Source organism: Talpa occidentalis, unplaced genomic scaffold (assembly GCF_014898055.3).
Source record: "Talpa occidentalis isolate TD23 unplaced genomic scaffold, MPIMG_talOcc4v2.1 talOcc4.17, whole genome shotgun sequence".
Classification (NCBI taxonomy): domain Eukaryota; kingdom Metazoa; phylum Chordata; class Mammalia; order Eulipotyphla; family Talpidae; genus Talpa; species Talpa occidentalis.
The window spans coordinates 21,430,104-21,453,287 of record NW_023601754.1 but is presented as its reverse complement, the minus strand read 5'-3'; the positions used below and the strand labels follow the sequence as shown (position 1 = coordinate 21,453,287).

General features: G+C 49.8%; 1 protein-coding gene and 1 long non-coding RNA gene across 3 annotated transcripts; one reads left to right on the top strand and one right to left on the bottom strand.

Annotated features, from left to right (window-relative positions):
- Positions 1-786: 786 nt before the first annotated feature.
- Positions 787-3,628, bottom strand: LOC119250385 (uncharacterized). Of its 2 annotated transcripts, none has more exons than XR_005126274.2 (4): positions 3,564-3,628; positions 1,485-1,558; positions 1,054-1,143; positions 787-907 (listed from the first exon to the last, which is right to left on the bottom strand). It is a non-coding gene; the product is annotated as an uncharacterized LOC119250385 (long non-coding RNA). The 2 variants fall into 2 exon arrangements; XR_005126275.2 differs by having other exon boundaries at positions 1,071-1,143.
- An 85-nt stretch (positions 3,629-3,713) lies between these two features.
- Positions 3,714-22,869, top strand: CUNH16orf78 (chromosome unknown C16orf78 homolog). Its single transcript, XM_037518118.2, has 7 exons — positions 3,714-4,013; positions 9,866-9,958; positions 10,549-10,675; positions 16,216-16,462; positions 18,767-18,881; positions 22,045-22,120; positions 22,544-22,869. The coding sequence occupies exons 1-7, from the start codon at positions 3,834-3,836 to the stop codon at positions 22,846-22,848; spliced, it is 1,143 nt and encodes a 380-aa protein (XP_037374015.2). The 5' UTR covers positions 3,714-3,833; the 3' UTR covers positions 22,849-22,869.
- The last annotated feature ends 315 nt before the right edge of the window (positions 22,870-23,184 follow it).

Genomic DNA, 23,184 nt, shown 5'->3' with positions numbered 1-23,184 from the left:
AATGCACACTGGTTCTGATGACGGAATGGTGAAAACCCATCTTCCCGATGACACTTTCTATTTCTTTCTTTCACATCGCTGCTTTTTATCAACTTTTAATCAAAGATGTTTAATAAGCATCATGTCAATAAATCATTTTGCAATTTGTTTCAATAAGTACCACTCCACTTGGGAGAGGTGCTTAACTGGGGAAGGATCTGCTTCCAAGCTCTCATCTGGTTGTTGGCAGCACTGGACTCATTTATCTGGTTAAAGGGGGTTTACTGGAAGGGACTCCCTGGTGGCGCAAGGGGTTAAGTCTCAGCACAATGAAGCTATTGGCAGCCACTGCAGCATGAGTTCGATCCCTAGCCAGGGAGCTGCCCCACATGGTGCAGCAGACCTCTCCAGACTCCCCCGCTGCTCCCCTCAGCAGTGTATTTCAGTCAGTCTGCCTGTTCTGTTCACCACCTTGTCTCTGGTGAATCCTCTCACCACCTACACCTCCGGCCTACACCCCAGTTTTTGGATGAGTAAATAAAATAAATCTTAAAAAGGGGGTGTTGGATCTGGAACAGTGAGTAGCACCCACTTTTGGCAATCTTCTTGGTTTCCCTGAAAATCTCTAATCAGAAAAGTGTGAAAGCAACAGCCCCACTCAAGTGACGCTGCAGCTGTGGCTGGGACATACATGGGCCACAGAAACTAGAAAGAGTCAGATCTAAACACACACTCCCAGCCAACCCTGAGGCCAAGGAAATGAGGTAGAGGCCAGAATAAAGGAGACAATAGGAAACACATGAAAATGGCCTGAACTTTGAATTTGTATAGGCTATTTCTAAAATAGTCCCTTGTGGTTCACCCCTTCTAAGGTTGGTGCTTGTGTGACCCCTTGTCATTGGCATGCATAGTGGACACAGCGACTTACCTGTAATGACCAGAACATGGCACAGGTAAGTCACTGTGTCCACTCCCGTCCCTTTTAACCCACCCACACCCTGTCCCTGAGACAGAGTCTGGCTCAAAAGACAGGAGCAAACGTGGGGTGGGGCAGCCAGGGGAAGGAATGCACACTGGTTCTGATGACTGACTCCTGCCTGGCTGTCACTCTTTCTGCTTCTTCTCCTTGCTCTGATGAGGTGAGCTTCCATGCTGTAAGTTGTCCTGTGGAGAAGTACGTGTCACAAGGAACTGAGACTGGCCTTTTGCCAACAGCCAGCAAAGAACTGATGCCCTCAGTTCCAGAACTTAAGAGAATCCAGTCCTGCCAAAAACCAGATGAGCGCTTGGAAGCAGATCCTTCCCCAGTTAAGCCTTCAAATGAGGACAAGCTGGGCAATGCCTCACACGTGATCTAAGTCAGAATGTGCTGAGGCTCATCCAGAATCCTGTCCCACAGAAACTGTGAGATAGTAAAGTTTGGGATGATTTGTTCTACAACAATTAAATAACTAAGACAACTCTCTTCCTCAAGGAGATCCAACAGCAGAGGACAGATGACTTACCGGTTTGGGATATTTGAGCACAGTTCCTATCCAATCAGCCATGCAGACACAAATGCAATGCTTTGGAAGCTTGACTTAAATACAAAAATCAGAATGCAAAAACTTAATCAGGAACTTTAGTAACTTCTCAGATTCCCAAACAAGGACTATCTGACTCACAGACCCAGATAAATTATTTTAAAAGAAACAAATAAAAAAAAATAGCAAGAATAAAATTTGGAGGAATAGTAGAATCTAAAATGTTTTTAATGTCCAAATTTCCAAATAAAAATTGCAAAATATGCAAAGAAACAAGAAATTGTGACAGGTATTCCAGAAAACACAGGTGGGTTGTCAAAAGAAATTGACTCTGAGCATTGCCAGCTATCAGATTTAGTAAACAAACTCTCCAAATAGCAATTACAATATGTTCAAAAGTAAATCATGTTTAAAATTTCAAATGAAAGTATGACAGCAATGAACCAAACAGGAAGAGATTCTAAAGACAAAGAAATCATTAAAAAGGGGGATTTTCAGCTTGAAAAACACAATTGAAATGAAAATTATACTAGAAGAAATATATATGGCAGAGGAAAGAATTCATGAACTTGAAGACAGATTAATAGAAATTATCCAATCTGGAGAACAAAGTAATAAAAAATGGCCAAGATCTTCCAGAATCTAATGAAAAACATTAAATTTAAAGTTCAGCAAAACTCAAGTGGATAAATACAAAGACATCCACACCCAACACATCATAACAAACAGTTGAAAGTCAAAAGAGAAGAGAAAAATGACTTGTGTAGGAAAGCAATGATGCAATTAACAGCTGACTTTTCACATAAAATAATGGGGGGCAGAAGGCAGTGAAATGATACATACAAAATACTAAAAAGCTATTTTCCAAGAATTCTATTATCTGCCACATTTTTCTTTAAAAATGAAGGTAAGGGCCTCCCCTGGTGGCGCAGCGATTGAGCGCTGGGCTGCGAGGCTGCCCACAGCCTCTGCAGCGCCGGTTCATTCCCCGGCCTGCTGGCGAGGGTCCCACCAAAAAAAAAAAAAAGAAGAAGAAGGTAAAATAAAGATACTGCCACATACACAGACTAAAAGAATTCATGCTAAAATCCAGCAAATATATTATAAAATGAATGAAACTAGGTATACTAGACTCTGTGTGTATAGTTACCTTGATATAAAACTTCAACAACAGATCTACAAAATTAGAAGTTAGGATTTACCCTTGGAGGGTGGCAGTGACTAGCAGAGTAACAGGAGCCAGAGGAGAAATTTTGGAATATTGATTACACTGTTGTCTTTATTGGAGATTCTGGCACTTTATGTATGCATAATTTCTTGTAATAAAAGCTTACCAAAAAAATATAAATAAGCCTGATGCTGTTACTCCGTGGCTTCTGGAACCCTTTTGCTTTCCCATCACTTCACTTACCTTCCAGGTCTGATTAGACTTGTGACCTCCAAGTTCCTATCTGGTTTGGCTTCTGCCCACCTGTCTAGAATCATTTCTTTTATTTTTCCTGGCATCATTTCTCACCATTTGGTAATCTCACTCCCCGGCCTTGTGTTGTTCCTCAAGTATGATACATCCTTCCATTATACCACAGGACCTTTGCATATGCTTGTCCCTATGGTCCAAAGCCCTGCTGGAGCTTAATAACCCTTGAGCTCCAAGCTTAAGTATGACCCACCCATGACCTCATCCAAATTCTTCTGTTCTGTCTAGCTCATGGAATTATACTGCTTTCCTCCAGAGTGCATGTATTCATTTGTCATTATGGATTCACAGAATAATTATTGGACTGCTCTCACCTTTGCCTCTAACTCACATGTTTTAGAAAGTCTAACTATGTCTTTATCCTGCATTATGTCCTTAGCACTATGCCTGGCACACAGTAGGTGTATGATAACTATCTATTCAATTAATTAAAAGTAATTGAGCCTATAAAAAGGCTTCATTCTCATTAGAGTACAGTACGGAAAACTTGGATGCCCAACTAAGGAATTTAAATGTTCTATAAGCTCTAGGGAACCGTTGACGGTTTTTGGAAAGGGGAGATACATGAGCTGGTTTAGACAGACCTCCATGGGGGTAGAGGTTGGAGCAGCGTCCAGGGAACCAGCGGTGCCTGAGGAGGGGCGGTGGTCCCATGGGGAAGCCAATGTCCCACTTGACTCTGACCCATAGGGAGGCCAGCCTGGCAGTGACCTCACAATCACCCTGTCGGCCTGCCAGCCCCTGCAGCCAGTATCCCAGCTGCTGGGCTAACTCTGGCCTGCACTTTCCCATCTACAGGGTGCACCTACTGTCAGAGCCAACCAGTCAGCAAGCAGAGACAAAGTCTCTGTCAAATGACTCTGTCACCGCCAAGGTCCCCCCCGGAGTTCTGGATACCCCCGAAGCCAGAGGACAAAAAGATGCCGACAGAGAGGAAGTCGACGTGGCGGACGGCCGAGGAGCGGCGCCTGTCTGACCTCACCCGGGTGCTGGAATGGCTGGAGCGGAGGAGGAAGAAGAAGATAACAATCCAGGTGTGTGCTGTCAAAGCAAACTTTCATGGAAGGCTTGGAGACAATCGCTATTGGGAGAGATCAAACTTGACTCCCGAGAAACAAAAGGCAGGAGGGTTTTAAGCGTGAGGTCTTGGAAGACAGCAGTGGGGATCTGGTGGCAAGCCAGGTCATCTGTGTTTGCTAAATAGCACTAAGCCCACTTAGGGTCCTACCCGCTTGCAGAGGCTGGGGGATAGAGTACTACCTTTATCGATTACATTTCAAAGGGATAGAAACAGGCACAGCAGAAAAACACTCCACTTTGTAAAATGGAGGCTAAGATTTATATCTCAAAGGGCAGAGAAAGAAGTTACAAGGTCTAGTTCCCTGAAGGAAACATTCTTAGAAAACAGAGGTCACAGGCTTAGGGCAGGAGGATCTTGTCTAATCAAAGCAAGACCTTCCCAATCAGGGCAGCAGCTTCTGGGGCCTTGATGTTGGCAGCAGAGCAGCCTTCCCCGTTGCCTGCCACTTCCTCCCCATGAGGGCACCAAGGTCAAAGGGCACTCAGTCTCCACTGCCACTGCCCCCTTTTTTAAAAAAGATTTATTTATGTATACAAGAACTGGGGTATAGGCCAGAGGTGCGTGGGGTGATAGGATTCACCAGAGACAGAGTAGGGAACAGAACAGGCAGACTGACCGAAACACACTGCTGAGGGGAGCAGCAGGCAAGGCAGCAGAGGTCTGCGGCTCCATGGGGGTAGCTCCCTGGCCGCCTGGGGATCAAACACGTGCCTCAGTGGCTGCCAAAATCTTCATAGTGCTGCGTCTTAACCCCTTGTGCCAACAGGGAGGCCATGGATGTGGACTACGTCTAATCTAGCTGTCTCAGTCAGTTTGGGCTTCTTTAAAAGAACGTCACTGAATGGCTTATAAAAGCAAGACCCTCTCATAGTTGAACATTTCTCATAGTTCTGGGGGCTGGAAGTCTGAGCCTAAGGAGCTGGCGGATGTGATGTGTGAGGGACCGGTTTCCCAGTCTCCTTGCTGTGCCCTTGCATGGCCACGCAGGCAGGAGAACACGTTACAGCCTGTGTTACAAGGATGCCAATCCCATGCTGGAGGGCTCACCCTCATGTCCTACTCACCTCCCAAAGGCCCCATACTGTCATTTGGGGAATTGGATTATGAACTTGCAGGCACAGGGACACAGCGTTCAGTCTGTAGGACCACACTTCCCTCTTCCTTCAGAACTACAGCAACCAGTTTTACCTCAGTTTCCCCAGAGCTCTCCCCCCAGCCCATCATCTGGAAAAATCAAGCCATGTCCTTGGAAAGTGGTCTTCTCTGTAAAGGATGCCACCTGACCCTGATCCCCAGAGAAAAAGAGGTGAAAGGTGGTGTTACTGCTGGTGATGCTATTTTTAGTGATTCCTGCATGCCAGCGTGTTGCCTCACGGTGCAAGTGTTAGTAGCAGCCTGGGATGAGGGAGAGATCACTCAAGTCCATGCGAAGCAATGAGGAGTCTAGGGGGGCTACACATGGTGTAATGTGCAGCCCCCCTGCAATGGCACCTCGTATTTAGTTAGAATCAAGGTCAGAGGTGGGACAAGTATATAAGGCGTGTCCATGCGTGGGGATGCAGTTAGTGGGGTGCAAGTAGGGGTATTGCCTGGGGAGCTCCTTTGTCCCCGCTGGTCAAAGCCTATGATTTCTGTTCTAACCTGTGCCTGCTGTTTCAGCAGATGCTGGTCCCCCAGTGTGTTCCTCGTACCAGGACCTTTGCCCTTGGTGAGCGGCCCCTGCCTGACCCTACACCCAGCTGACGAGCAGGAGCTCTGGGCACCAAGACAATATCCCTGAGAACAAGGGGGCTGGAGATTCCACTCCAGGGCCCAAGCTAAGTGTTACGAGAGCTGTTGCCAGAAGGGCCAGGCCCGCCTGCTTACCTCCCAGCACAGGGTCAGGAAGGCAAAGCGTACCCAGCACACAGGGTTAGTTAGGAGCCCAGCCAGGCATGGAGCTCTGTGCCTGGGATTAGTGCCTCCTCACCCTGAGTGCTCCCGTGTCTCACCCGCCCAATGGGCCCTGCTTGCCAGGGCCACTCATCTGACACACACATCACACACTAAGGTACAAAGATTTATATGTAGCTTACTCCCTGACCCCCACTTTTTGGAGGGGCTAGAGGTTTAACAGCTGGGTGGCTCAGAACTCTATCACAGAAATCATATTCACGTCTGTGATTAATATGTTTGGTCTCTTATTTGCTCACTAAGAGTCCATCCCAACATGTTTTCACGGCTTTATCTTAGATAGGGCTTTTTCATAAACAATTTGGGAGCCAGGGTGGAAAAACACATTTAAATTGAAACACAATTACACCCTCAAGCATTGTTACCCTTCCAAGGAGCATCTGGGCTTTAGGGGAAGCCTGAGATGCATGCATACTGCCTCAGGGCAGGGCAGGCTGGGGCAGCACGAGGGTGAGGGATGGCTGGGCCAGCCCCTCTCTCTGGTCCTGGCACTGCAGCCTCCCACCCACCGCGGCACGGTCTTGGCAGCACCCAGGTGCTGTACACTTGGAGACTATTTGTCAAGGAAGACCCCCGAGGTCCATGGTCTCTGTCATCAAGCCGGTGATTCAGTGGCTATTGCAGCACCTTTGGGTCTGTGGCCTCACCACAGCAGTTTCACTCAGCTGCCCCAAAATTGGGGGTGGGGAACTACTCAGATGATTCTAGTGAGGGTTAGGGGAAGGTGGGAGCAGGACAATCCCTAGCCTTAGTTTCTCTTCCTGAAAATTCAGTCCTGGTTCCAAGTTGCTCCCCCTTCCCCCACTAAGCCAAACAAATCTCCAAAGTTGACCAGTACCCCATCTTTAAGCATTAAGCAGGCTCTTGCACAGCTTCCTTCCACACACCTGAGAAAACTCCACTGGGGCAAGAAATGTCCCTGGGATGACACAAGGCCACAACAGAAAGCCTGCCTATAAACTTTGGAATGTTAGTTTGGTGCCCAAACCTCAGCTGTCAATGTTCCCCAGTTTTAGAAATTCGATTTTTGTTTTTAGATTTTTTATTTATCCATGCATACAAGAGCTGGGGGTGTAGGTCCGAGGTGCGGAGAGGGTGAGAGGATTCACCAGAGACAGAGCGGGGAACAGAACAGGCAGACTGACCAAAACACACTGCTGAGGGGAGCAGTGGGCGAGGCAGGAGAGGTCTGCTGCGCCATGTGGGTAGCTCCCTGGCCGACTGGGGATCGAACTCGTGCTGCAGTGGCTGGCGATAGCTTGATAGCCCTGTCTTTAAGCCCTGAGCCACCAAGGAGGCCCCTAGAAATTTGATTTTTGAAAGAACTTGGTTGAAAACTAATGTGCACCTAAATTGTACAATTGTATGTTTTTCTACTTTTTCACTTTGTATATAATAATTTTAGATGTTGCTTATAGACATGACAGTGGGGGGTTCACCCAACTGATCACCATAGAAATGGGGACAAGAATTAGAAGTGGGAAAATTGTTAGAGTAGCCCTGGGGCTCCTGGTTCTCTGAAGGTGGCAGCAGCTCCCAGCTGAGCAGCATTAGCTGGGCTTGATGGCTGACCACAGCATGGCCAGATTTGGGCTTAACAAAAAAGAAAAAAAAATCATTCTGGAGATGCTGGGGTCAGGTTTAAGGCTAGACAAAGCTATTCAGATGCCGCAGAGCTGGCTACTAGGCCCAGTGCGAAAAAACACAGAGTAGGTTTGATGCACTACCAAGATTTTTATTTTATTTTATTTTAAAGATTTATTTATTTATTTATACAAGCACTAGGTACAGTCAGAAGTGCGGGAGGGGGGCCTCCCCGGTGGCGCAGTGGTTGAGCGCTGGGTTGTGAAACTGCCCGCAGCCTCTGCAGCGCCGGTTCGATCCCCGGCTGCTCCCCGGCCACCAGAGGAGGGTCCCACATGGCGCGCAGACCTCTCCTGCCGCCCGCTGCTCCCCTCAGCAGTGTGCTTTGGTCCTTCTGCCTGCTCTGCTCCCCGCTCTGGCTCTGGTGAATTCTCTCACCCTCCCGCGCTTCTGACTGTACCAGTGCTTGTATAAATAAATAAATATATCTTCAAAAACAAAAAAGAAGTGCAGGAGGGTGAGAGAATTCACCAGAGCCAGAGCAGGGATGAAATACACTGCTGAGGGGAGCGGCGGGCACAGCAGGAGAGGTCTGTGTGCCATGTGGGACCCTCGCTGGCGGGCAGGGATCGAACTGGCGCTGCAGAGGCTGCGGGCATCTTTGCAGCCCAGTGCTCAACCACTGCGCCACTGGGGAGGACCAGGATTTTGATTTTAAATCACAAGCTGGTTTTGAAAATGGGCCAACCAGGTCCGAGCTCCCACTGGCACCCGTCAAGTTCAAGCCTGCACCAGCAACAATCAAGTTTTAGAAGAAACTGGTTTGTAAAATGGACCCCTCAGGTTGGAGGGCAGGTAATCCAAAGGCGGATATAAGCAGAAGCTTGACTCAGTTTGGAAGAGGCTTCAGAGGCTTTGGGAGACTTGGTTTCAAGAGGGACTCGGCTTCAGGAGAGATTCATCCAGACTCTCTTCTGACTTCAAGGCAGACCCTCACAGATCTTCAGGACCCTTGCTTCAGTTTCATTCATCAGACATGCTGCTGGCCTGTGCCAGCGTCTCTGAAGAGCAGTAGCACTGGTGCCTCTGGCAACACCCCTGAGAGCTGTCCAGTCCAGTGTCTGGGCCTGCCCAGCCCAGCCCTCCATTTGCTGTGGTGCTGCAGAGCCACCTGTGCCTACCACAGCTGCCACAGAAAAGTTGGATCCTGGTCCACCACTGGGACCTGTCCCAGGTGTGCCAGCTGGTGTGCCACCAGTTCCAGGCTCCCGTCAGAGGGATGCTGTCTCGCATGTGCGGCTTTTGGTTTGACTACTGGACACTGTGGATACTCTCTGGTGTAGGACAGCCAGCCGTTAGTGGCGTTGGAAAGATTTTTTCTTTTTTCCAATTACCCCTTTGTAAATAAACCATGATGCTGCGCCCTGAGCTTGCATGGTGTCTTGCAATTGTGAGCCCAGAAGTGAGAACCCACAAACTGTGAGTTTTTCTGGTTTCAGTTTCATCTCCAGATAAGGACCTCAAAGAAGTGGTGACTCGTCCTAGGTTGTCCAGTCACTAAAAATAGAGCCAGATTCCAGGCAGGCAGTTTGACCTCGCACCCAAGCTTAACCACCAACGCCTCACAAATCCAAACACCCACCCAGAGGGGATGCAGAGGCTTCAGCTTCCACCACCCCCACCAGGTGGAGACTAGCTGGGTGTGATTCTGTGGGCTCCTCCCCTGCTGGCCCCTGGGGTCCTTGATGAACCTCCCTTCCAGCCCCTTGGAGCAGGAGCCAGGATGTACATAAGGGACCACCCTCAAGGTGCACCCGTAGGGAAAGGTGGGTGAATTGTAGTGAAGGACAGGATGGGCTGGGGGTGGCAAACAGTGACGGGACTTTGGAGGCAGAGGCTGGCAGGGCTAGAAGATGCTTTTGACCCAGCTGGAGGCTGTGACAAGGAAGCTGCAGGTAAAAGGCCATTTGGGGGTCAGAAGGGATTCCTAAGGTTGGGGAGTGGCACCCTCATGCAGTGATGGTCTCTGAGGTGGAGAGGAACAACCCACCTCTGCAGATCTCCTGGGATCTCGGAGGTCAGTTTGGGGTCACTGTGGCATGGACATCAGGGTGTGCCTGGAGGACAGCTGGATGGGGGCCAGGAGGGCCAGAGTAGAGGCTGAAAGTTGGGTGGAGGGGCTAGGCAGCGCACTCACCAGGGAGCCCCATCGAGGACGAGATGGCATATGCCCGCAGGTGACCACAGTACTCTCCTATCTCCTTCCAGAAGCCCAAGATTAAGGACGTGGTCCTCGCTAATGCAAAAGTGAAGGAAGACATGAAGAACAAGGCCCTGAAACAGCAGGAACAGAACCACAAGGTGCCAATCCCTGAGCAAGGGACACAGCCTCTGTCGACCCCCAACGCCTACTAATCTCTCCACGTCGAGGAGGGGAACCAGCTGGCTCCCGCCGCGTCTGGCCACAATGACCGCCGTTGTTGTGGTCACCAGCTCTCAAGCCCACGCGCTCTCCACACTAGCACCCAAATGAGCCACCCACCCACCCCCCATCATCCCCCAGATCCCACACCACACGCTGCCCCCCGGCCGTGAGGAGACTGACCCCACCGTAGAGCATCATTCTCTCCAGGGGCCACGTCCTCCACTCCCTTCCCCAGACCATTCGGGAACGCCATTTGGAAGATGAGACCACCCAGACCTGACTCTCCAGGCCTGTGGCTTCCTTGGCTCCACCTGACCTCTGATTTATGGGGGGTCCACAGTGATGAGCTGGTGAGCAGACACCCACATGCCATCCTGCCCAGCCCCCACCTTTCCCAGAGCAGGTCTCTCCATTGGTCCCTCGGCCTGCCTTTCAGCAAAGTCTTGAAATCACTCATTTTGGGGGCAGATGAGGCAAGTCAGATCCTATTCCCCAGGGAGTAACATCTCTTGTGTTCCCCTCCAAGGTCTCAGGGAAAAAGGCCAAGGAGGAGAATGCTGTCCAGTACCGAAAGCTCTATGGGATGGACATAAAGGGGAAACGCCTCAGCATTGTCCCCAGCAACTACAACAAGGAGTTTCCCAAGAAATCAGGTAAGGGGTGGAGGGGGTGCCTTGGCCAGGATGCGAGAAGTGGCCTTCATAATCGTCCCCCTCCCAAAAGGACCAAGAGTTGGCGTTGTTCTTTGAACAGCCATGTCCACATCAACCCTCCCACTGTGGCCCTGTGAATGGTGGAGCTCCATGAGGCTCCTTAGGACCTCACCTGTGAGTAGGTCATGACCTGAACCTCCATCCACACCTGGGTGCTCTCTTCCCAGGAAGCCAGCAAGGGTACCCCAGATTCCCAAAGCCATTGGTGACATCCATGTCTCCAGCTGTAAATGATCTAATTAGTTTAGATACTGTGACAGTGTTGGCATGACACAGAAGGTGCCACATCTCCTGGCCCAGTTCCCAAGACTCAGACTGCCTGGGTTCGAATCCTGGCTCCCCTCACAGTTGTACAACCCTGAGCAAACCACTCCATCTCTGGGGTTCGGTTTCCATGTCTACAAAATGGGACAATCACAAGAGCTGCCTCTCAGTGTCTCAGTGTATATACATGGCTTTAGGGACAAGGTTAGTGAAGTAACTTGATACAGAGTATGGTTTTTTCTTAAAAAAAAATTCTCAAGCAGAATAAAATAGACACATTGATCATACCCAGCCTCTTGGGATGGAGTTTTATGGAAAAAGAAACTTCTGTAAGGGATTCCAATTAGCCAAAAGGAAAAGTGGGCAAGAAACTTAGAGCAAGGGCTGCCAGTTCTTCTGTACAAAATTGCCCCTATTATACCCAAGAAAATATCCTTTATTTTCTTTTCACTTGCCCCAAAGCCAGTATAAATAACCAACTGCAGTCACCTGCCTACAAGCCTTAAATATGATTGACTCTCAATGTGTGCAGGATCCTGGGCTGAGCCCTGGAACAGGATGAAAACTGGTGAAACCCCCAAAAGCTCTGTACTGTACCTTGCTGATACAAGATGTTAACATGCGGAGAAGCTGAGTGAAGGGGAGACAGGAACTTTCTGTGCTTTCTTTGTAACATTTTTGTAACTCTAAGGTTACTGCAAAATAAAACATTAACTAAAAATGCCTGCCCCACACAAAGCCCCACACCTTCCTTCGCCTGGTGTGTGTGACCCCCAACTGTCACATCTGGCCTTGGAGCCCTGGCTTTGCTGGACTCCCAGTATGTGGGTCTCGAGCCCAGTGGCGGCTCCTTCCTCCCAGCCAGCCCAGACATGGAATGCCTTTCCGCCATTTCTGCACTTTCATGAACCTGAGAGTGAGCCCCTCCTTAGACCGTGTCCCTGGTCACTCACTCACCTCCCTTTAGTCCTGTCCTGCTCAGCTCTTCCTCTTTCCTCTTCTCCACCCCACATATTCCCATTGAGGAGACTTTGTTTCCTTTATTTCATGGCCTTGATAGTGTAATAAAAGCAGTTTCTTCCCTAAGAGAAGGGATGCCAGCAGGATGACTTACCAGCTCTGTGGGCCTCTGCAGCAATCCCTCAGTCTGCAGGCCTCTCTCTAGGTGTAGTACAACCAATGGCCACTTGGGGGCAGCAGGCGCTCAGTGCAGCCCAAGTGCAGGAACTGCTCGGAGGCACCCAGGAACCACAAGGATATCCAGATGTGGCACCCCGTACTGAGTCAGGGCTGAGCCTGGGCACAGTAAGCGGACCTCCCTGTGCAATCTGGCAAGGAGCCTGAAAAAATGAGACGACAGGAGATTCCAATGAGAATTTGGAAGCCAAGATTAAGACAAAGCAGTCCCTAGGAAGGGCATAGAATCACCTAAGACCTAGGGCAGAAATTCAAGAGGAGATAAGTGTGGCTCAAGGAAGAATATTCTAGATAGAGACAAATGGTTCTAGCCTTCCCCGAACCCACTAGTACCCACGCATGTCCTTGTCAAGAACCAGACCCCCACAACCCCTCAGGGACCTCTTTGCAGGGTGAGCCCTTTCCTTCTTAAATGCCAGTGGGTCAGCCACTAACTCCTTACAAGACCTTGGGTACATCACAGCCTTCCTCCAACTGCTGTCCCTCCATTTATATAGTTGTAAGAGGTCTTGATTAATTCTCCTTAGACATATCCTGGTAAAATCCCTGCAATTTATTGATGAAATCCTGAAAGCTTACAGGGAAAATGATTGGTGTTCTTAAAACAGCCTTACAAAGGAAGTGAATTAGATTAGCATCAATCTGGAAGTGAAATCACACCTACTGACTATTGAGTAAAGAGCTACAGTGCCAGAGCCCTATGCTCAGCCCCCACATAGGTTACTTGGGGTGAATAAATATATTTGCGGATTTAAAATATTTAGGACTTTCTCAGCCATGTATCCCTTCACCTGCAGAAATGCTCCAGGAGAGAGAGAGCAGAGGCACCAAATTAGGAAGTAATTGGGTTAAAATAAAAATAAATTGGCTTAATACCAGGTAAAATAGAAAGGCTGAAAATAAAAGAATAGACAAAGAGTTAACAGGAAATGCAAACATACAAGATGTAATTAAGACTAAAAGAAACACATGGGATAAATGAGGTGTTTTATTATTGTTAAAAAGAATAATAATTATAGACCTATATGCACAAAAAAGTATAGTAGCTAAATAGATACATATTTAGAAATGCAAGGAGACCCTGGTAACACAATTATCAGAGAAGATTCTTTCAGAATCAACTAGCCAGTATCTGGAGTACACAGAAGACTCTAACAATGCAATTAACAAAGCGTAACTTCATATTTGAATAATGAACACACATTTTTATATGACCATAAACATAAATATTCAAACATAAATAAAATTAAAATTAAAAGATACCCCCATAGAAGAGTTGGAAATTAAGAAACCCAGCCCCAAAACACCTTAACAGAAAAAAACTAATGAAAATAACCCCATAGGTTCATACCAGAAAAATATATGCTCAGATGAAAATTTGCAGTAAAAAATAATGGCATTGTCTTTGTAACAGAAAAAAAATTTTAAAAAACTAATACCTTTATTTATTTAGTAAGAATAAAATAAATAATTAACATGAAAGAGAGAATTAATGCACTAAATACAAGCTCATATTTATGAAATGCAAGACAAAAATTGGTAATAAGAATAATTTCAGGGCCTCCCTGGTGACGCAGTGGTTGAGCGCTGGGTTGCGAAGAGCTGCCCGCGGCCTATCCCGCGCCGATTCAATCCCCGGCTGCTCCCCGGCCATTGGAGGAGGGTCCCACATGGCGCACAGACCTCTCCTGCCGCCCGCTGCTCCCCTCAGCAGTGTACTTTGGTCCTTCTGCCTGCTCTGCTCCCTGCTCTGGCTCTGGTGAATTCTCTCACCCTCCCGCGCTTCTGACTGTACCCAGTGCATGTATAAACAAAACAAACAAACAAACAAACAAATAAATAAATAAAACATGCCTCTATTAAAAAAAAAAAAAAGAATAATTTCAAAGCCAGCTATTTGGAAAAGCAAGTGAAAAACAATATGAACTTATCACAAGTCTTATTAAGAAGAGTAAAAATGTACAAGATTTTGTATGACAATTGATACATAAGCAAATATAAAATACATTAAATGAATTGTCATCGAATACTTATATGCACAAGATATATGAAAACCTAGCAGAAATGGATAATTTCCTATTGTCCGCTAAATTATCAAAATTGACATAAGAGCAGAAAACTTGAATAGAGCAGTTTCTGAAGCAAAAACTGAAAGATGATGGACACTTTCCTACTGAAAATGTAGCCAGGACAAAAGGGTTCATCTAACCTTTAAAGAACAAATAATCCCAGTGTTACTTCAACGACTGTAGAACATATAAAAAACAGACATTTCTGCGTGGATTTAACGAGTCATCCTGGCCTCAATATTAGACAAATGTAGGCCAATCACAACAATATAAATCTAAAAAAATTTAGCAAAAGTGTTCAAGATATGAAATAAACAGCAGACCCCAGTCCAATGATCAAGTGGACTTAATTTTAGCAAGTGAAGAATAATTAGGTCAGGGGCCTCCAGGTGGTCTAAGGGTTAAGTCTCAGCAATATCACTTCTAGGGCCTGAGTTCGATCCCGAGCCAGGGAGCTGACCCACATGGCACAGCAGACTTCACCTGACTCGCCTGCTGCTCCCGTCAGCAGTGTAGAAGATCTGCCTGTTCTGTTCGCAACTCTGTCTCTGATGAATCCTCTCACCCCCTGCACCCCTGGCCTATACCCCAGTTCTTATATGCATAAATAAATTTAAAAATTAAAGTTTAATTAATAAAAAGAAGAATAATTAGGTCATCAATATCAGGATATTTATTATCAATAACTTCTTGGAAGATGTCGCCAGACAGTTAGATACTGGTTGAGGGGGTGGGTAGGAGGACTGTAAAAATGAAAAGCCACGTGATCCTATCAGTAGGTGATAAACAGTCATTACTAATAAAAAAAAAAAAAAAACTTGTAAGCTAAAAGTAAAACTGCTAAGATATTACATCTCATAAAACACAAACTGAATATCATTCTAAATGACAACAAGCTAAAATCATTTTCATTACAATCAGGAACAAAATGAGGCAAGACTGCTATTATCATTGACTGTGTTTTGAAAAGTCTCTCTAATGTAATATGTCAAGAAGAGTAAATCATTTGTATAAATATTGAAAGGCAGATATTTTCATTTTTTCCCCTGAGATTATTTCATAGCTACAAAAATTCTAGTCAGAAATGGGTAAAATTTGGCATGTGATTGTTGCTGTACTCGAAAAAAAATTCTAAAACAATTATCTTTTGTCTGTATTAGTCAGCCCAGTTAGAAGTAAAAATCTGTTAAATACTTAAAAGCAAATTTGACATGAAGAAAAAAATTGAGGTACCAAACCCTAATGGCATAGCAGTCATTACAAAGTCAGAATTGGGGTAACATCAGCTGTCATCCATGCTGCGGACTTGTCCCTGCTGTTCCTCTTGCCTGCAATGCTTTTCCCTCTTTTTAACCTGATAAACCATTTGTTCTTTAGAGCCCAGCTCAACATTGCTCCTTTCTTTTTTTTTTTTTTTTTAAAGATTTATTTATTTATTTATTTATTCAAGCACTGGGTACTGTCAGAAGCACGGAGGGTGAGAGAATTCACCAGCTCCAGAGCGGGGAACAGAACAGGCAGACTGACGAAATATACTGCTGAGGGAGCAGCGGGCAGCAGGAGAGGTCTGCGCGCCATGTGGGACCCTCACCTGTGGCTGGGGATCAAACCGGCCCACAGAGGCTTCGGGCATCTTCGCAACCCAGTGTTCAACCACTGCGCCACCAGGGGAGGCCCAACATGCTCTCTTCTGATGCTTTCCCTCACCTCCAGGCTGAAGTTCCCCTCTGGGGAGGGAGAGGAGAAAAGGTTGAGGAAAGAGGGTAAAGGGAAGGAGACGTGGGAGCTGAGAGGGCTCCAGGTGGATCTCCATGGGGGATCCCAGCCAGGACCTTGGGGACCTGGAGGGATGGGTGAAGCCCATGCAGCCTCTCAGCATTCACCCCTTCCTGCCTGCCCCTCTCCCACTCTGCAGCGTCTAACTCCCTGGTGATGTCTGTCCAATTTCAGAGGTAGACGTGAAGGACGCCAACCCCCTTGAGTTCGCCCAGCGGTCCATGCGCCGACAGAGCATCGTGGAGCCCATGTTACAGGATGCTATCTTTGGCTCCCGGAAGTCAACGCTCCTGAGGGACTGGACAAGCAAGAGCACCGAAGCCAGTTATGAGCGCAAGCTAAAGAGCCTCATGGACAAGAGCGCAGATCCCAAGATAGAAGTGGTGAAAATGCTGAAGCCAGAGGAGGTGCTGAGCTGCCGGTGAGCAGACCCCCAGAGTGAGCAGACCCCAGGGTGAGCAGACCCCCAGAGTGAGCAGACCCCAGGGTGAGCAGGCCCCAAGGGTAGGCAGACCCCCAGGGTGGGCAGACCCCCAGGGTGGGCAGACCCCAGGATGAGCAGACCCCCAAGGTGGGCAGACCCCCAGGGTAATCAGACCCCCAGAGTGAGCAGACCCCCAGGGTGAGTCGACCCAGGGTGAGCAGACTCCCAGACCCCAGGATGAGCAGACCCCCAAGGTGAACAGACCCCCAGGGTAATCAGACCCCCAGGGTGAGCAGACCCCCAGGTGGGCAGGCCCCTGAGGCTGAGACGGGCTGTTCTGAAGAACAGGCTTCGGTCACTATGGCCTCGGGCTCAGACATGGGTGTCCGGAGATCTGGGTGGGGGCCTCCCTGGCTGAGCCATGTCTGAGTCCCAAGGCTGTTGAAGGGCTGAGGCCTTGGGTTTCCCTACAGCTGGCCCGTGGCTGGTCTCCCGGATGGACACAGGTACACCAGCCTGGTCACAGCCCGTCCGCTATGCCCATCATCTCTCGCACAATAGAAACTGTGGACACTATTCAAAAAGGAAGACCCAGTTGTGTGTGGCCTTGTTTTAACAGGAAAATCTCCTAAGATCCTCTCACACTTTACAGCGATGTGGAATTGCTGGGGAGCGCAGTCACCCTCCTGGGGGCCGCCAGCTGCACATTTGGGGTTTTGGACTCCCGTAGGGACCAAGTGTGAACACATCTTTTCACAGCTTTCCCTTCTCGCTTGTTCTTTGTCTACCTGATGGGGACCCGCTGGTTTTCGGCAACACCAAACAGCTGGGGCTCCACCTAAAATCCAAGTAGCCCCCAAAACCAGTGTGAGCATTTACCATTAAGATGCAACTGACGAGGCTCAGAAACCTCAGCCGAGGAAAAGCAGACAGAAGGACGCTGCGGTCAGCCTCGGGGGGGTGAGGGCGGTGAACTCATCTGGTGGTTAAAGACAAAGATGGCCTCCGAGGCCTGGCGGCAGGGCCCATACAAAGCCCCGCCCTCTGGCTGCCTGGTGGAGGGGGGCTGGAGGGAACAGCTGTCTCCGAGATGCACGGGCAGACCCCCCCAGAGAAGGAAGCTTCTTGTCTGCGAGCTCGGGTTTTCCGATGGGTTGTGTGGCCCTAGTGGACCCTGGCAACAGACAACCCATTCGGGCTCCAAGGAAAGAGATTTGGGCAGGGCACTGCCCTCCCTGGAAGGGGAGAATATTTGGAGAGATGGCATCTTAGACGCCATTATTTCCAGGGAAAGGATGAACTTGTCTGGCCTGGGGGCCTAGTGAGTGGCCGCAGCACACGTGTGCGAGGCTCCACAGGTCTGGTCGGGGGCCAAGGGTGCACTGGGGCTGTCACAGCTCACCTAGGTGTCGGGACAGGTGAGCTGGCTGTAAGGGCAGGTAAACTGGACAGGTGTCAAAGGAGAAGGAAGTCATACTCAGTGGCAAGAAATTCTTAAGCCAAGTTCCAACAACACGCAGCAGCCCGAGTCAGAGGCCTGGCAGCTTGCCCAGCGCCGGGGGCCAGGTCAGCTTGGTGACGGTCTAAGGAGCACTGAGGATGTGGCGGCAGACACACGCCAGGCCACGCCGTGCAGGTGGCATCAGCTTCACCCCTTCGTGTCAGTCTTCAGAATTGTGGGGCTTGAGCCAATATTGCAACTCAAAGGCCTCGTGTTGTACCTGAAACTTATTAACAGAAGACACCTCTGTTCCCATGACCTTGCTCAGCCCTATGCCCAGGCCCACGCCCCCAGCGGGAGGACAGACCAGGTGGGACACCTGGCACCAAGTCACCCCCATGGCCTCTCCTTCTTCCCAAGGCTATTTCAACGTTAGCAGCAGAGTCCTTGAAATGGGGGTTCACTTAGCCTTTCCTCTGCTAAGTGGAAGGAACCCCAATATGAAGACTGGTGTTTATACAGTTTTCCTTTCTGTGTCTGTTCTTGAGCTCAGTGGAGCGCGTGAGCAGAGCTACTGAGTCAAAGACAATATAGGATTTTTTGGAGTGGGGACCAGCGACGGGCCGACAGTTGGGGGGCTTGTACAGGAGTGGTTCTTGGCACGTGTATTACCAGGTCGCTTTCCAAGATTTATGGGAAAAAGTCCCACCCCCACTGTGGGCTGTCCACTCTTGCAAGATGGCCCTCCGAAGTGCCAGAGCCAGTCCTGAGCAGCCCTGCACTGCCTGCTGGAGCCTGCGCCTCCCAGGGGAACTGGAAGCTGCAGCAACCGCACCCCTCACCTGGGCCTTGTCTCGCAGGTACCTGAGGCTGTCCAAGAACAACATCCGGACCCTGATAAAGCTGTGCAAGGACGCGGGCATGGACGTGGACATCCACCCCCACATGGTGGAAAGCGAGATTGATGCCAAGAAGGTGTTTGGCCATAGCCCCAGCGTGCCCCCTAGATAGCGCCCCCACCCCGGCCATCCTCAGGCCCCCGGCCCTGTGCCAGGCTCCCCGCCCCAGATGCCACCCCCTGGCCCTTCAGATCTGGTGCATCCCTCTTAGTAAGTAGTGCTCAGAAAACAAGCTTAGATTCCAGGGCACATGGTGCTGGTGTGATGTTTACCCTGGGCCCCGAGTCAGAACCGACTTGGAGAAATGAGGGTTTTTTCCCCACCGAAAGATAGTCCTTAGAAAAGCTTTTCCAGAAAGGAAGGCTTAGAAAAAGTGAAAAGATGGAGGCCCAGTGTCCCCAGAGGGAGCTCAGGAGAGGCAGAAGGCTGGTGGCAGAGGACACAGCAGCCCACCTGCCCCCTGTGGGAGAGGGAGTGGCAGGATCGCCATGGAAACAAGGATGCCACAGGGGGTGCCTTGCTCAGAGTCCCACAAAAGACAAGGAGAGGACAAAGCAAGGGCAAGATGGTGTCCAGGCCTCAGTCTCCAACTCAGCATTCTTTGATGATGGAGACTCCAGCAAATCCCACAGGACTATCCAGAGCCTGCCCCCCCCCACCCCCCACCCCTCCACCCCCGTCCTGGAGCCTCTGTCCGTTGAGGTGACAAGCCTAGGCCCTTCTAGCTCCTAGAAGCATTTCCAGTAAGTTTCAGCCCCAACTACCCCACTTACTGTGTGACTTTCAGCAAGTTACTTTACCTCTCTGCGCTTCATTTTTGCATCTGTAAAATGGGGCCAATAATAGGATCTGCTGAGCAGGGATGCTGAGAAGAGGAACAAAGAGGTTGCATGTGACACACGAAGCACAGATGTTGGTGCAAAGAGCTCAAAAATTTGTGAGCTGTTCTCATCACCTCTGGGGTGTGACACCTCAGCCCCAGCTTTCTGGGGGCCCTCCAAACTGGGCGTGTCATAGTTGCAGCAGCCCCTGTTTAAAAGCTGCTGATTCCAAATTCAGGGACCTCGTGGTAACCCCAAAATCAAGTGGCCCCTGAGCTCCCAAGCCAGTGACAGAATCTAGGCTTCAGGGGGCTTCCAGGAGCACACACTGGAGGATTTGGGCACAGAATTTGGGCTTCCAGGATTTGGGCACACTGGAGAAGGCATGACACTCTGCACCTGTCCTCGCGCCCTGTCCCGTGCGTGTCTCACGTCTTCCATCATGTCCTTAGCACCCTTTGTAAGGAATCAGCGATCTAGTGAGGGGACGGTTCCCTGAGTTGTGTGAGCCCCTCCAGTCAATTCTGGAACCTGGAGAGGAATTGACAGGAGCCTCTGACTTACTGTTTGTAGGTCAGAAGTACAGATGCTAATCTGGGGCTTGTCGCTGGCACCCGAGGGCTGAAGGGGGGTTCATGGGAACCTGCCATCTGCAGCAGTTGGTCAGAAGCCCCCCTGGGGCTCACAGCTGGCGTCTGACATGGAGGGTGGTCTCAGGAGACTGAGTTTCACCTGGGGAACAGCTGCCACCTCTGGGTAGACGGTGCCAAAACCAAGTGTAGTTCTCGGACACTCTGCTGGTATCAGGGATTGTTTACTGATGTGGGGAGACTCTCCCATCCTCCTGTTGCAAACAGAGCTGCAGGACACCCCAGCTGGGAAGCTTGGTGCTCTTAGAGGACTAGTCCTCTGAATGCTTCATAAATGTCCACACCCCACCTGGAGGCGCCGGTGACACTGGAAGCCAACAGCACTCTCCACCGAGGTATTGCTCTTTGGGGTCAGAGTGAAGTTGTGGAGACTTCCAGACCCCCCTCCCACCCACACTGGCCAGCCAGGGCATGGGCAGCGCCCCTTAGAGGAGAAGGCAGGTCACAGAGAGGTGTCCCCGTGAAGATTACACAGAACCCGCTAGGTCACAGCCAGAGCCCCGAGAACCCACATGCAAATGATTGTGAGGCCCCGGCCCCTCCAGGGTCAACAGCGCCTGGCAGAACCAGCTCCACTAAAAAGGGAAGGAAAAGCATTTCTGAGCACCACTGGCATCGGCAGCTCCGTCCACATCATCTTGAGCCAGTGCCAAGGTCAGACGCTACCAGTAGCCAGAAGGAGCTGCCAAGGCCCTGAACACAGGCAGGAGTAAAGGACTGTGCCCATGTAGGGGCCCCCAGAGGCTCACCTGCACTTCAAGAGAGAGAAGTTAGAGGCTTAGAATAGCATGGTCTGGGTGGAAGCAAAACTTGAGGCTCCATTTTAGAGGAAGAGCTGACAGACCCTGTGGCTGGATGGAACGTAGACTGAAGAAAGGACATCAGGATCACCTTTGAGCCATCCTTGGCCAGAGTGACTGTTGAGGGTGCCTAAAATGGGGGTGGGGAACAAGAGAGAAGACAAGGCCCAGCCCTGGACTACTCATCAGCTTCAGCCCCTTGCCACAAAGTAAAGTAATTTCCACAGGAGGCGCAGCCCCTGCCCCGGTTGAGCTGAGTGTCATACCCACAAGGGATGCTTGGTATCCCAAGCTGTTGGGGGGGACTGCCAGGGTAGGGGCACCTCCCAGACCCCAGAGGCTCCACAGACTGAGAGGGGGAAGAAGAAAGAATGCAGGGGGACCTGGATCCATCCCAGCTGCCAGGGCCAATGGGGTGCTCTCCAGGGGTCCAGAGGGCTTCAGTGTGTGGGCCCCATGGGCACAAGGCGCCTCTGAGCCAGCCTCCTGAGGTCCTGGCCAAATGAGTCCATACTGAGCCCCAAGATTCACAGACAAGCTGAAAGGGGTGCCCCAGCAGAGAGCTCCATCCGCAGCACACTCAATACTAGTATTCCCTAAGTTCCAAAATTACCTTGTCAGCGATCAATTGGGTTGCATCTTGTAAGAGTTATCACCCACTGCAGAAACAGCCGAACATGCAAGGAACAGATTCAGACAGACACAACCCCCTGGTTTATGGCGAAGGTGAGACAGCGGTCCAGCAGGGGCTGTTCTGTTCCATAAATCAGGCTGGTCGATTAAATATCCATGTGGGAAAAGAGCAACCCTCTGCCTCCCGCCATATGCAAAAATCAGTTCCAGATGGGTGCCGACTGTGAGAGCTTCCAAAGGAACTAGAAGACCGTCTCCATGACCTTGGGGTGGGCAAGAAATTTAAAGCGAACACAAAAAGCCCTACTAATAAAAGATTAATAAATTATATTTAGAACTTCTGTTCATCAAAAGGCATCACTAAGAGAGTGACAAGGCAAGAGACCCGAGTAGAAGACGTGTCTGGCGAAGGTATGTATTCTGCTTCGGTATCATTTGCTAAGAATCCATCAGAAATATGTGCAAAGTCCAGCAGAAATAAGTGCAAAAGTCTTGTCTAGGCCTTTGCCAAAAAAAGTTTAGCCAAGTGACCGATGAACCTAAGAAAGGTCCTGATTCTTCAGGAAATGCAGATTAAAATCACAGCACACCTCCGCTGCACCCCAGGTGCTAACACCAATGGTGAGTGGGAATGCGGCGGAACCAGCGTGCTCCACGAGGCTGCTGGGGCGCCCCACGCGCGCACCTCCACCTTGGAAAGCTGCAAACCTCCCCCAACAGAGCTTGCTCCTAGGCTGTCGCCCTGCCTTTCTGTTCCCACCAACGCCACAGCATTGTCTGCTCTGTTCCTGCAAATGACGGTACCAGAGTGTTCACGGCAGCTTTATTCAGCAGAGCCAAGTGCGGGAGTCAGCCCAGCTCCCCGCAGCAGCAGAGAGGGGCGCGCGCAGCGGAGCGCACGGCGGAGCACCGTGTGCAGGCGAGACTGGACGCACGTTCTGGAGGAATGCATTGCGAATATGGGGCAAAAGCAGCTAGACACAGCAGAGAACCCAGTGTTAGAAGTCAGGACAGTGACCGCCCTTGAAGGGGGTGCAATGACTGGATTGGCGGGGGCGGGGGGCGCGGGCAGAGCTGGTTACCTGACTCTGAAAAATCTTTGCGGGTTAGCTACGCTGGAGAGTATGCCTTTCGTGTAGGAGTACTGTATTTGAATTAAAAGCACGTTTTTAAAGCATAGTGTTTTGGAACAAAGGTCTAGTGTCATTTGTTTATAACAAGGAGTCTCAAAAATGTGGGGGTTCACGTGCCCTGCGCTCCCCAGCCTTCGCCTGTACCTCCTTTATCCTGCTTTCTGCCTCAGCAGTTCCGCCAGGTGGCCACCAGGTGGCGCTCTGTCACAGCAGAAGCCCGCACCTCCCGCGTCTCTACCGGCTGCAGCTGGAGACCTCGGTCCTCGCACAGGGTGAGGTGCAGCCAGCCTGACCAGAGCGTTGGGCAAAACCCAGCTACTCACACAGCAGCTTAGGGGCCCC

Coding starts and splice junctions, on each gene's coding strand:
- CUNH16orf78 (XM_037518118.2), top strand. CDS start 3,834: ATGACTCTGTCACCGCCAAGGTCCCCCCCGGAGTTCTGGATACCCCCG. Junction 4,014..9,865: donor AGAAGAAGATAACAATCCAG/GTGTGTGCTGTC, acceptor ATCTCCTTCCAG/AAGCCCAAGATTAAGGACGT. Junction 9,959..10,548: donor AGCAGGAACAGAACCACAAG/GTGCCAATCCCT, acceptor TTCCCCTCCAAG/GTCTCAGGGAAAAAGGCCAA.